This window comes from Engystomops pustulosus, chromosome 5 (assembly GCF_040894005.1).
Source record: "Engystomops pustulosus chromosome 5, aEngPut4.maternal, whole genome shotgun sequence".
NCBI lineage: Eukaryota > Metazoa > Chordata > Amphibia > Anura > Leptodactylidae > Engystomops > Engystomops pustulosus.
The window spans coordinates 127,102,049-127,117,074 of NC_092415.1; the positions used below are offsets into that span (position 1 = coordinate 127,102,049).

The 15,026-nt window shown below is 45.8% G+C and overlaps 1 protein-coding gene across 12 annotated transcripts in view; it reads right to left on the reverse strand.

The window, feature by feature from the left end:
* The window catches only part of TMEM245 (transmembrane protein 245), a 757,127-nt gene that overhangs the window by 522,561 nt on the left and 219,540 nt on the right, over positions 1-15,026 (reverse strand). For all 12 annotated transcript variants that reach the window (XR_011855834.1, XR_011855837.1, XR_011855832.1 and 9 more), the window contains one exon: positions 555-746. Coding sequence is in view for 3 of the 12 variants with exons in the window: in XM_072152982.1 (XP_072009083.1) it covers positions 555-746 (192 nt within the window). In the remaining 9 variants the exon portion in view is untranslated. The remainder of the gene's footprint in view (positions 1-554; positions 747-15,026) is intronic.

The following is a 15,026-nucleotide window of genomic DNA, read 5'->3' on the forward strand; positions in this document are numbered from 1 at the left end:
CAGGGTCACTTGGCTGAGTTTGGACCTGGAGTTCCCACACAAAAATCTGCCTGTACAGCAGTGCAGTTTAAAAAGTTTTTTTTTTTTTTTAAGGATGAAGAAGACATAAGCACTTAGGAAGTACTATCATTTTTCCTAAGTTTATTCTTCCTGCGGTTGAAAGTGCGAGACTTCCAATTCATACATTTCGTTCTGACAGATGTCAGTATTGAGTCAGTAATTTTTGTCAGCGAATGCTGGTCATGTTCAAAAGCAGATTTATGAAGGTTTCAGTTCTAGTAATTTTATGATTTATTTATTCATAACATATGCCTATGGAGTTATCTATGAACTCTACACATGTTACAAGTAGGGTGTGTGAAACTAATTACTTTCTGTTTGGGTGACATTTTTGCCCCCAAAGTCAATTATGCATTTTTTTAAATACAATTTTACACTTTAAATCAAAATAGCATAAAGACATATCTAAAACATGTAATTTAGAAAATGGGACAAGTGTCTGCAGTTCTGTCACTACATAATTTACACTTTGAAGAAACAGGTAAAGTGCCTACCTGCAATAGGTACTGGAAGGAGCTTTATGATCCACAGATGAAGCCATAACTGGACAATTGCTATGGCCCACACAAGTAAAACAAAATAGATGTCACTGGTTTTCTTTTTTCTCAGAATGGCTCTTATGTCACTTCGCTGTCTTCCCAATGAAGTAGAAATCGGAGTAGATGGCGTTTCATTTGTAACAGACTCTGCAGAAAGTAGAGTAAAATAAAGACACAAAATAGGGCTTATTAAGGCAAGAACAAAAAGTAGAGGCATAATTTGAGGGGGTAAAGAACATGCCGTAAGGTTCTGCGCATACTAAGTGACCAATACATTTTTCAGTTTACAGTATACCTTACCTAAAAAAAAAAAAGTTTTGCCATATTCTGACATCCATACATTTTTTTGCAAAAAATTTTGGGTATTAATTGTGTACAATTGTGAGCGCACGTGTAAGGGCAGCACTACTGTAGATCCAAGGACTTTAGATGGGAGAAGAAAAAATATTATTCTTCTACCTGCTTGCCACTTCAGCTGCTTCCAGCCACAATTCCTGGAGGAAGTTTAGGTTCCTCGCTCCATTATCATCTCCTCTTATGACAGACTTAAAAGAGGACCTTTCAAAACCCCAAATATCATAAAGTGAACATACCATCTGTGCTGCCCACTGGCAAATGTTATGCAGGTTAAATGATGTTCATAATTTTGTGATTTTATTAACTCTTAAATATATGTATAAAAAGTAAAACGTAAATTTTGGTCTCCTTCTTGTATTCTTTTGGGGGCTGTACTACGTACCATAAAAATAACATCTTTATTCTATGGATCACTACGATTAGGATGATACCTCATTTATATAGTTTTTTAATATATATTTTTACAATTTTACTGAAGAAATCTAATATAGAGAAAATCTCATTTATTTTCGAATCGTCATCTTTTCAGAGCCATAACTTTAATATTTTTATGGTTGACAAAGCTTAAAGGGGTGTTCTCGGCATTCACATTCAGTTTCACTAATCTTCCATTTATAAACATTTCTTCAATTGGATGTTATTAAAAAAAATGTTCCTGTGTGAAGATAATTTCTCATAAATGTAGTCATGTTGTCCCTTAGAAACGAGATGGCTTCCTCGGTTACGACCACGTCACACTCTGGCAGCGGTGGCCAGACATGAGCTATTGAGTCCTGTCTGACCTCCTGGATTCAGCGATAATTACCACAGGACGGCTGTGGGTCATGTAGTAAATCCCGGACATTTCATATACAAAAACCTTTTGTTTCTTTGTGCAATCCCTCAAGCAGACGTGGCCGTATCCGAGGAAGCCATCTCGTTTCTAAGGGACAAAATGACTACATTTATGAGAAATTATCTTCACACAGAAACATATTTTTTAATAACATCTAATTGAAGAAATGTTTATAAATGGAAGATTAGTGAAACTGAATGTGAATGCCCAGACGAGAATACCCCTTTAAGGCTTAATTTTTACACTTTGAGTTGTCCTTTTCAGTGTTACCATTTTGGCAGCGATAACTATTTTGATCACTTTTTAGAACATTTTACTGAAGGGATTTTACGAAAAATATACACTTTTGGCAAGTTTTTCAGGTTTTGTTTTTACCTCACTCACCGAATGGGTCCGATAACGTTTCTAAGTTATTGTACAGATTGTTACAGACACGGGGATACCAAACATGTGCGGTTTCTTTGGTGATGTGTTTTCTTACTTTATTACATATGTATAGGGAATATTTGTACTTACATGACTAACTTTATGTAATAATTATTTTTATTAAAAAGTGTTCCATTAAGTGTTTTAAACTTTTTTTTTCTTTTACAGGTTGGCTTCAACAAGCGATGCTCTGAAGCATGATGTAACAGTACTGCATAATGCGGTAACACTCTGAGCATGCTCCCAAAAGAAGCCGTGCAGCCCTGGGGCAATGGCAGACCTCAGGGCTGCCATTGATTGGAGCAACCACAGCAAAGGGGTAAAAAAAAAGGATAACCCTAAAACCTAACTTTTAATAAACAAATCAGTAAAATGTCACTATTAAAAACATACAAAAAGGACCATAAGGCATCAGTAACAAACAACTCACCCTAAATCAGGGTAAATGTAAATACATCCCTGGTCCACACTGGTGAAGCGTTGAATCAGGAAGGTACACAGAGGATAAACCAGGTCAGGAACAGATAACCACACTGCACCTAGTATTCCCTATCTGACACTCTCCCTGATCCCCAAAATTTGCTCCCGCCCTTACAAGGGCAGTACCAGGGTCACCCTACAGTCTGAGTGAACCCTAGTAGTCCCTAGTGTGTTCCCGACGCATTTCTGGATACCGGTACTACCAGGATCTGTCATCAGGGGATACAGATAATCTATACAGGATGGTCCTGCAGGAGAGCCCAATAACCCCTCCACTATATAGACATGCACGCGGACAGTGGTCCTTCCACATAAAGCGGTGCCGCCACTACTCAGTGAAATGTTCCACTTATAAACCAGTCATAAGTAAGGGGGTGGTCCAATCGCCAAGACACCCCTTCCATTCTCACCAGTAATCAAACGAGTGGGGAAGTGTTCTTAACTGGTAACCCATTGGCGTCCCGGCTCTGTTCAGCCATCGCCACTTTGGAACGCAAGTTGCACGTGTCGGCAGCTCAATGGAACGCACCCCGACCGGAAGCCTCGGTGAGCCGTGTTAAAGATATTACACTGGACTCAGAAGCCATCTTACATATTGTCGGACATTTTAAAGATTCAGTATTCTTTTCATATAACTTTGTGTAGTGATAACTGAAGTTTGGGTGGGGCTCATTCCTTAGAAAAGCACACAAAGACTTAGTGCTCACTAGCACCACCTAGAGGAAGGTATCCAGGCGAACACCTGGGAAGTTTCAGTATTTGCATGTAGCCAATAGTATTAGACTCCTTTGTGTGCTTACATCCAATAGTGTTACATTTCCTGGGTGAGAACACCCAATTATAGTTGCTGCTTTCCTAATTACACGCCTTATGTAAAGTGCCTTATGGTTTTCTATAAATGTCGGTCCCTCAATAAACTTATCAGTTTTGTTTGCTAACTTCCTGCAAGGACAGGTCTTGTCTTTTCTTTCAAGTTAGTCAAATTCCAGCGCTGAACACAGACTCATTTAATTTGAAAGTCACCTTACAATGATTAGGGGTTTGAGCCCCAGATAAAAATCTATAAGAGCCGCAACCGGAAGTGTCGCTTACCTCGACATATCTCATCCCTAGGCCGGCCCCTTCTTGGGTATAACCCAATCATTAGATGTTAGGGAGGGGAGAGATGGAACGATTGTCATAGCAATCGTTATCCTTACCAAAAAGATAAACAAATAGCCCTGAGGCCAATATGGACCGCATCGGGGCTGAAGGCAGTTAGTACATAGGGTCCGTAGACAGTCACTTGTACAGTGGGTGTCCATGTCCAGACCTCACTGAAACAAGGACTGAAGATGTCAACGAATCCCTAGATAAAACTCATAAACCAAACATAAATCAATGGGCCACATATGTATCACTCGTTTTTTTCTGTTGTTTTTGCGCCTTTTCATTCAGGCGCACCGTTTTTGCTCCATTTTTGCGATTAAACGCCAAATTAGACACGCAGCAAAAATAACCAGCTTTCCCTCATCTATCTTACCAATCCAGATGTTTTGCTGCGCCTAATGATATTCATCACTTGCAACGTTTTCATTTAGGCGCAAAAAACGGGCGCAAAAACACTCCAGCCCGAAGGTGGCGTTAACTGAGAAGAAAGCACTGAGCCCCTTTGCAGAACAGCTCATTTCTAGCAGCAGAGCTCAGCCAGATACTAGAACATATAATACAGACATGAGATACTCTGCAGACAGGAGCTGCAGACTCTATTTACAGTTCATCACCTTATATTTACAAAACATTCTGCAAACTCTTGAGCTCACAGCAAGACAGGACAGAACTTTGCAGAATGTTGCAGATTCTACAGACAAGTGTCCCCCATGTAATTCTGCACAGTATCTGAGGGGGATACTGTGCAGAATTACAGGGGTGCAGCAGGAGATCAGCACTGAGGGATTCCCTCCAGGAGAAGCCACTGATGAGGAGGTCACTGGATGCAGGGTGTCACACACCTGGGTGCTGCTGTGAGTGTTATCTTCATTCTGGGCAGTGGGAGAAGCAGAGAGGAGCTTGTAGCAGGATCACATGTAAGTGCCTGAATCTAACATTGCGCCTAAACTGCGCTAAAACTGTGTTAAAGTAAAGTGATTAATGAGAGGCAGAAAATTAACTTATCACAGATGGTTGTAACTTATGATAATTCTGGCAAAAAAAGTGCCCCAGGATTTAGGCGCAACTACTACACTTAGGCGCACAAAAGTGATAAATGTGGCCCATAGCATTTGGGTAAGTATGCAAAAATCTGTATTTTCTCTGAAGCGCATAAATATATATACAGTACGGTGCACACTACTCATGTAAAGATTGAATACACATTAGGGAACATGAATAGATACCTAAATGACACCCTTAGATGAAACTTGGGAAGGTGAGGCTTTCATTAAGACCATTTGGGGATACCGTATTGCACCTATATATCCATCTGGTTTCATGCTGGAGTATATTCCTATCCCAGTCGCCACCCTGTGGACTGGGCTTCACAAGGTCAATTCCCATAAAGTGGATTTCATTAAGGTTCCCTGCATGGTTGGAGTTCATGTGGTGGGCTACTGGGGTGCCTTATGTCCCCAACATGGTCCCCGATTCGTTTACACAGCTGTAGGTTTGGTCTTGCCAATGTATTCCAAGCCGCAGCTGCACTCCGCACGATAAATGACTCCAGTCGAACGACAGTTGATCAGTGCCCTGATCTCAAAGCGTTGTCCGGTGACATTGGCCGTGAAGAACTTACTGACCTATATCATCGGACAGTTCAGATCCCAGCCATGTGCATTGGGGTATATCTGAAAAATGGCTTCTCACAAGGCGGTCTCTGAGGGACCGTCCCATCCTGTAGGTGATAAGTGGTTTAGGGCCAATAGCAACTTTGATATCTGGATTTTAAATTCCGATATGTCACAACAGTTACGCCTCAACCTTAAATGTTGCCCCTTAGGAATCCCACGATGCAGGGGAATGGGGTGGCAACTTTGCCATCTTAGTAGGGCATTTGTGGCTGTCGGCTTCCTGAAGATGGTCGTTTCAAGGAGTCCCCCAACGCCTTTCCTGATAAGGACATCCAGGAAGGGGAGTTCAGATTCCTGGATTTCATAAGTGAAATTTAGTCCAATCTCATTATTGTTCAGAGAGCCCACAAACTCAACAAATTCTTCCCTTGACAGACTCCAGATGATAAATATGTCGTCAATATACCGTGCCCACAACTCAATCCCATCAGTTGTATTCATCTCTGAATCTTGAAAGACTAACTTCTCCTCCCACCAGCCCAGGAGCAAATTTGCATACATGGGGGAACAAGGCCACCCCATCGCAGTGTCCCTGAGCTGGTGGTAATACTTCCTATCGAAGAGGAAGAAGTTGTGTTTCAGAGAGAAGTGAAGAAGATCAATGATTAGTGAGTTGTGGCGCGGTACTGTACACCCCTAGAATTCAGAAAGTGAGACACTGCTCTTACACCTGCCTCATGGGGGATTGACGATTATAATGCCTCCACATCTATACTTGCCAGCAGATGACCCGGCTCAATGCAGATTCCTTCGAGGCGTTTTAATAAGTCCAAGATGTCACGTGTGTATGATGGCAATGACGTCACAAAGGCCCTCAGGATCTTATCAAGATATAGGCACACATTTTGGATCAGGCTGTCGATCCCTGACACTATCGGTCTACCCCATATCGGCTGTGTTCCTTTATGAATCTTTGGTAGCGAGTAAAAGGTAGCTAGCCTAGGGGAATTTCGGCAGGAGAAAGTTCATCTCATTCTTATTGATCAGTTCATGATCAAGAGCCGCGTCCAGAATCACTTTGAGTTCACCCAAAAATTTCTTTGTTGGGTTGGAAGTTAAAATCTGATATGTGCCCATATCCTTAAGTAGATGTAGGTAAATACATCCCTGGTCCACACTGGTGAAGCGTAACAGGTATAAATGATAAAACGTTCTTACCAGCTTCCGGGATGTAAGGTGGTTGGGAGTTGAATCAGGAAGGTGCACAGAGGATAAACCAGGTCAGGAAAAGATAACCACACTGCACCTAGTATTCCCTATCTGACACTCTCCCTGATCCCCAAAATTTGCTCCCGCCTTTACAAGGGCAGTACCAGGGTCACCCTACAGTGAGTGAACCCTAATAGTCCCTAGTGTGTTCCCGACACATTTCTGGATCCCGGTACTACCAGGATCTGTCATCAGGGGATACAGATAATCTATACAGGATGGTCCTGCAGGAGAGCCCAATAACCCCTCCACTATATAGACATGCACACGGACAGTGGTCCTTCCACATAAAGCGGTGCCGCCACTACTCAGTGAACTGTTCCACTTATAAAGCAGTCATAAGTAAGGGGGTGGTCCAATCGCCGAGCCACCCCTTCCATTCTCACCAGTAATCAAACGAGTGGGGAAGTGTCCCCTATTCGGTGTTCTTACCTGGTAACCCATTGGTGCCCCGGCTCTGTTCAGCCATTGCCGCTATGGAACGCAAGCTGCACTTGTCGGCAGCTCAATGGAACGCACCCCGATGACTCACTAATCATTGATCATCTTGACTTCTCTCTGAAACACAACTTCTTCCTCTTCGATAGGAAGTATTACCACCATCTTAGGGACACTGCAATAGGGTGGCCTTGCTCCCCCACGTATGCAAATTTGCTCCTGGGCTGGTGGGAGGAGAAGTTAGTCTTTCAAGAATCAGAGATAAATGCGACTGATGGGATTGAGTTGTGGGCGCGGTATATTGACGACATATTTATCATCTGGAGTCGGTCAAGGGAAGAATTTGTTGAGTTTGTGGGCTCTCTGAACATTAATGAGATTGGACTAAATTTCACTTATGAAATCCAGGAATCTGAACTCCCCTTCCTGGATGTCCTTATCAGGAAAGGCGTTGGGGGACTCCTTGAAACGACCATCTTCAGGAAGCCGACAGCCACAAATGCCCTACTAAGATGGCAAAGTTGCCACCCCCTTCCCCTGCGTCGTGGGATTCCTAAGGGGCAATATTTAAGGTTGAGGCGTAACTGTTGTGACATATCGGAATTTAAGAGACAGGCATCCGACCTGAGGAACAGATTCCTCGAGAGGGGTTTCCCAGATAGAATCTTACGGAAGGCCGATCAGGAGGCGATGAGGCAAGATCGCCCATCACTGCTCCAGGTTTCACATGAGGGGGCTGCCAATGATAGAGAGAAGGCTGGTGGTGGGATACGGATGATCACCACCTACAATAGAGACTCTACACAGGTGCGTGACATAATGAAAAAGTCTTGGTTCTTCCTTGAGATGGATCCAGATATCAAAGATGCTATTGGTCCTACACCACTTATCACCTACAGGAGGGGACAGTCCCTCAGAGACTGCCTTGTGAGAAGCCATTTTTCAGATATACCCCAACGCACATGGCTGGGATCTGAACTGAAGGGAAGCTATAGGTGTAGTGGTTGCGCAGGATGTCCGATGATACAGGTCAGTAAGTTCTTCACGACCAATGTCACCGGACAACGCTTTGAGATCAGGGCACTGATTAACTGCCGTTCGACTGGGGTAATTTATCGTGCCGAGTGCAGCTGTGGCTTGGAATACATTGGCAAGACCAAACTACAGCTGCGTAAACAAATCGGGGACCATGTTGGGGACATAAGGCATATGTACTAACTGACCCCTGAGGAAGCCAGTCGGTTGGCGACCTTTGTGCCCCAGCTTCCCCTAACTTCTCCTTGGTTTGGATCCTCTACATGACAGGTAGATATTAGAGATGAGCGAACATACTCATCCGAGCTTGATGCTCGTTCGAGCATTAGCGTACTCGAAACTGCTCGTTGCTCAGACGAATACTTCGCCCGCTCGAGAAAATGGCAGCTCCCGCCGTTTTGCTTTTTGGCGGCCAGAAACAGAGCCAATCACAAGCCAGGAGACTCTGCACTCCACCCAGCATGACGTGGTACCCTTACACGTCGATAGCAGTGGTTGGCTGGCCAGATCAGATGACCCTGGGATAGACTAGCAGCTGCCCGCGCTGCGCGGATCATTCTGTGTCTGGATGCAGCTAGGGAGAGAGCTGCTGCTGGTCAGGGAAAGCGTTAGGGTGTTCTATTAGAATAGTGTTAGGCAGGAGTGATTCAACAAGAACCCAACAGCCCTTCTTAGGGCTACAATAACGTTATACTTTTTTTTTTTGTTTGCTTGTGGCTGGGCTTGCTGGCACTAGTAGTGCAGCTAGTACCATATTGTGAGGAATTTGCAGGGTGACTTGCTACCGTTGTGTTTAGCTCTTAGTGACACACATATCCACCTCAAACACCAAAGTGGGAAAATTTATTAGGGGTTTGATTTCAATTAGGCACAGTCTGGCAGTTTCTTTTTATTTTACGTTTATTTTTTTATAACTCAGCGTCATCTCATCAGTGTGCTTTCATACTTGGCTAGAAAATAGCCAAAGGAGAATCCAAACGGCTTACTTACGCCTACAATAGCGTTATATATATATTTTATTTCTGGTTGATCTGCTGGTGGCTGTCCTTGCTGCAGTGCATATACTAGCCAATTGTGAGGAATTTGGAGTGAGACTTGTGACCGCTGTGTTTAGCGCTTAGTGACGCACATATCCATCGCAAAGACCGAAGTGGGAAAATTTATTAGGGGTTGGATTTTAATTAGGCACAGTCTGGCAGTTTCTTTTTATTTTACGTTTATTTCTTCATAACTCAGCGTCATCTCATCAGTGTGCTTTCATACTTGGCTAGAAAATAGCCAAAGGAGAATCCAAACGGCTTACTTACGCCTACAATAGCGTTATATATATTTTATTTCTGGTTGATCTGCTGGTGGCTGTCCTTGCTGCAGTGCATATACTAGCCAATTGTGAGGAATTTGGAGTGAGACTTGCGACCGCTGTGTTTAGCGCTTAGTGACGCACATATCCATCGCAAAGACCGAAGTGGGAAAATTTATTAGGGGTTTGATTTCAATTAGGCACAGTCTGGCAGTTTCTTTTTATTTTACGTTTATTTCTTCATAACTCAGCATCATCTCATCAGTGTGCTTTCATACTTGGCTAGAAAATAGCCAAAGGAGAATCCAAACGGCTTACTTACGCCTACAATAGCGTTATATATATTTTATTTCTGGTTGATCTGCTGGTGGCTGTCCTTGCTGCAGTGCATATACTAGCCAATTGTGAGGAATTTGGAGTGAGACTTGCGACCGCTGTGTTTAGCGCTTAGTGACGCACATATCCATCGCAAAGACCGAAGTGGGAAAATTTATTAGGGGTTGGATTTCAATTAGGCACAGTCTGGCAGTTTCTTTTTATTTTACGTTTATTTTTTCATAACTCAGCGTCATCTCATCAGTGTGCTTTCATACTTGGCTAGAAAATAGCCAAAGGAGAATCCAAACGGCTTACTTACGCCTACAATAGCGTTATATATATTTTATTTCTGGTTGATCTGCTGGTGGTTGTCCTTGCTGCAGTGCATATACTAGCCAATTGTGAGGAATTTGGAGTGAGACTTGCGACCGCTGTGTTTAGCGCTTAGTGACGCACATATCCATCGCAAAGACCGAAGTGGGAAAATTTATTAAGTGTTGGATTTCAATTAGGCACAGTCTGCCATTTCTTTTTTATTTTACGTTTATTTTTTCATAACTCAGCGTCATCTCATCTGGCATAGCAGTGTGCTTTCATACTTGGCTAGAAAATAGCCATAGCAATAGGATAGCATTGTTTGGTTTTAAAAACTAAAAAACACAAAAAAAACTAAAAAACACAAAAAAACACAAAAAAAAGTTTAAAAAAAAAATTAAAGTTATATAACTTTCATTTTCAAAATGTTTAACCCGAGGGCTAGGGGTAGAGGACGAGGACGAGGGCGTCCAACTACTGCAGGGGTCAGAGGCCGTGGTCCTGGGTGGGGTGAGACACCACCTGCTGATGAGGGAGCAGGGGAACGCCGCAGAGCTACACTCCCTAGGTTCATGTCTGAAGTTACTGGGACTCGTGGTAGAGCACTGTTGAGGCCAGAACAGTGCGAACAGGTGATGTCGTGGATTGCCGACAATGCTTCGAGCAATTTGTCTACCAGTCAGTCTTCCACGCAGTCCACCCATGTCACCGAAATCGGCACTCCTCCAGCTCCTGCACCTCAGCCTCCTCCCCCCCAGTCTGCCCCCTCCCATGAAAATTTGGCATTTGAACCGGCATACTCTGAGGAACTTTTTTCTGGACCCTTCCCACAGTCACAAACCACTTGTCCGGTTGCTGCTGAGCAATTATCCGATGCCCAGGTTTTCCACCAGTCGCAGTCTGTGGGTGATGATGACCTTCTTGATGTAGTGGAAGAAGTGTGTAAAGAGGTGTCCGACGATGAGGAGATACGGTTCTCAGACAGTGGTGAAGTTGTTGTCAGGGCAGGAAGTCCGAGGGGGGAGCAGACTGAGGGATCGGAGGATGATGAGGTGACAGACCCAAGCTGGGTTGAGAGGCAAGGGTGAACACAGTGCTTCTGAGACGGAGGAGAGTCCTCGACCAGAACAGGTTGGAAGAGGCAGTGGTGGGGCCAGACAGAGAGGCAGGGCCAGAGCAGGTGCATCAGCGCCAAATGTGTCACGTAGTGAAGCTCCCGTGGCGAGGGCTCCTGCGGCGAGGGCTAGATTTTCAGAAGTCTGGAGGTTCTTTAAGGAAACACCGGATGACCGACGGACTGTGGTGTGCAACCTTTGCCAAACCAGGATCAGCAGGGGTTCCACCACTACTAGCTTAACTACCACCAGTATGCGCAGGCATATGAATGCTAAACACCCCACTCAGTGGCACCAAGCCCGTTCACCTCCGGCCGTGCACACCACTGCTCCTTCCCCTGTGTCAGCTGATAGTCAGCCCCCTGCCCAGGACCCTGGCACAAAAACCCCATTGTCGCCTCCACGATCCTCCACAGCATCCACCAGCGTTCAGCTCTCCATACCCCAGATGCTGGAGCGGAAACGGAAATATAGTGCAACCCACCCGCACGCCCAAACCCTTAATGTCCACATCTCCAGATTGCTTAGCCTGGAGATGCTGCCCTATAGGCTAGTAGAGACCGAGGCCTTTCGCAACCTCATGGCGGCGGCCGCCCCTCGGTATTCGGTCCCCAGCCGCCACTACTTTTCCCGATGTGCCGTCCCAGCCCTGCACCAGCACGTGTCAGACAACATCATCCGTGCCCTGACCAACGCCGTTTCTGACAAGGTCCACCTGACCACGGACACGTGGACGAGTGCTGCCGGGCAGGGCCACTATATATCGCTGACGGCACATTGGGTTAACTTGGTGGAGGCTGGGACCGAGTCTGACCCTGCGGCTGGTCATATACTGCCGACGCCGAGGATTGCGGGGCCTACCTCGGTCCAGGTCTTTCAGGCCTACTATGCCTCCTCCTCCTCCCACCCCTCCTCCACCTCCTCCTCCGAACTACCATCCGTGGGCATGGCGCCATCAGTCGGTAGCTCTAGGCACAGCAGCAGTGCCGTCGCTAAGCGACAGCAGGCGGTGCTCAAACTGCTGAGCCTAGGCGATAAAAGGCACACCGCCCAAGAGCTATTACAGGGCATCACGGCGCAGACTGATCTGTGGCTGGCACCGCTGAACCTGAAGCCAGGCATGGTTGTGTGTGACAACGGCCGTAACCTGGTGGCGGCTCTGCAACTCGGCAGACTGACACATGTGCCATGCCTGGCCCATGTGTTAAATTTGATAGTTCAGCGTTTCCTCAAGACATACCCCAATCTGTCTGATTTTCTCACGAAGGTGCGCCGCATCTGTGCGCATTTCAGGAAGTCCAGCACAGATGCTGCCACTCTCAGGGCTCCAACTGCCCGCTCACCGACTGTTGTGCGACGTGCCCACGAGGTGGAATTCAACATTAACCATGTTATCCAGAGTTTACCAGCAGCGCAGAGCGATTGTAGACTGCCAGATGTCAACTTCCACCAGAACTGGTAGTCAGGTCAGTCAGCTTCCTCAAGTCTACAATGAGGAGTGGACGTGGATGTCTGATATCTGTCAGGTGCTGAGTAACTTTGAGGAGTCAACACAGATGGTCAGTGGCGATGCCGCCATCATCAGCCTCACCATCCCGCTGCTTGGCCTGTTGAAAAACTCTCTGATCAGCATGAAGTCGGAAGCTTTGCGCTCGTCACAAGAGACGGGGGAAGAAGATTCCCTTGTTGATAGCCAAAGCACCCTTAGGTCTGTTTCTCAGCGCATATCGGAGGAGGTGGAGGAGGATGAGGAGGAAGAGGAGGAGAATGTTGGCGAGACACAAGAGGGGACCATTGTTGAGTCCTTCACTGTTCAGCGTGTATGGGCAGAAGAAGAGGAGTTGGAGGAGTTGGAGGCGGAGGAAATGGACAGTCAGGCCAGTGAGGGGAGTGAATTCTTACGCGTTGGTACTCTGGCGCATATGGCAGATTTCATGCTAGGCTGCCTATCCCGTGACCCTCGCGTTCAAAGAATTTATTCCAGCACCGATTACTGGGTATTCACTCTCCTGGACCCACGGTACAAGCAAAATCTTTCCACTCTCATCCCTGGAGAGGAAAGGAGTGTGAGAATGCATGAATACCAGCAGGCCCTGGTGCACAAGCTGAAACACTATTTCCCTTCTGACAGCGCTAGCGGCAGAGTGCGTAGTTCTGCGGGACAAGTAGCGAGGGAGAGTAGGCGAGCAGGCAGCTTGTCCAGCACTGGCAAGGGTACGCTTTACAAGGCTTTTGCCAGCTTTATGTCACCCCAGCAAGACACTGTCACCTGTCCCCAGTCTCGGCAGAGTAGGGCTGATCTTTACAGAAAGATGGTGAGGGAGTACGTAGCTGACCATACCATCGTCCTAAATGATCACACAGCTCCCTACAACTACTGGGTTTCAAAGCTGGACATGTGGCACGAACTGGCGCTGTACGCCTTGGAGGTTCTTGCCTGCCCTGCCGCTAGCGTGTTGTCCGAGCGGGTTTTCAGTGCAGCTGGTGGCATCATCACCGATAAGCGTACACACCTGTCGACTGACACCGCTGACAGGCTGACGCTTATTAAGATGAATAAAGCCTGGATTTCTCATAATTTCCAATCTCCACCAGGTGAAGGAAGCTCAACCTGAATAATTTATCCACTCCTCCTCATTTTCCTTCTTCTCCTCCTCTTTGTACACTAAAGCAGAGAAAACTGGCTATTTTTTGACAGGGCCCACTGGCTCTAGCTATAGTACTTTATGCATTTAATTTCTCTCGAGGGCCACCTACCCGGTCCTCTGTTTTAAACAATTTTTGGGAGTGCCACATACAGGCACTCAATCTATTCAATTTTTCTGGAGGGCCACCTACCTGCTCCTCTGGTTTGAAAACTTTTTTGGACTGCCACATACAGGCACTCAATCTATTTCATTTTTCTGGAGGGCCACCTACCTGCTCCTCTGGATTGAAAACTTTTTTGGACTGCCACATACAGGCACTCAATCTATTCAATTTTTCTGGAGGGCCACATACCTGCTCCTCTGGTTTGAAAACTTTTTTGGACTGCCACATACAGGCACTCAATCTATTTCATTTTTCTGGAGGGCCACCTACCTGCTCCTCTGGTTTGAAAACTTTTTTGGACTGCCACATACAGGCACTATCCAAATTAAATTGTCTCCATAGCAGCCTCCACACGTTGTCTCCATTGCTACCTCCAAAAGTCGTCCATATAGCTGCCTCCATACATCGTCCCCTTATCAAACGAGGTGTGTCAGGCAGAAATTTGGGTTGTTTTCATGGATTCCACATCAAAGTTGTTAACTTTGTCGCCACCCTGCTGTGTTATCCGCAAAATATACTGGCAAACTTTTACCATTTACGGATATTATTTCAGCGCTTCAATCCAAGCCTAGAGACAGGGGCTTGGATTGGCGAAAGCTCGCCTGGAAGCGGAGCGCCAGCTCCATGCCAAGATCCAACTAACATAGTTTTAACTGCAGCACCTTTAATCTACTACTAGTTCACTGCCTCCATACATGGTCCCCTTATCAAACGAGCTGTGTCAGGCAGAATTTTGGGTTGTTTTCATGGCTTCCATGTTAACTTTGTCGCCACCCTGCTGTGTAATCCACAAAATATACTGGCAAACTTTTATCGTGTACCGATATTATTTGAGCGCTTCTTGCTCACCTCCTTTGGTTCCTCTCTGCCACCCATTGGTTTGAAGCCTGAGTCCATTTAGGGTATGTCGCCATGCCACTCTCTAGCCTGCCGCTGCTGCCGCTGCCTCTGCATGCCGTCCCC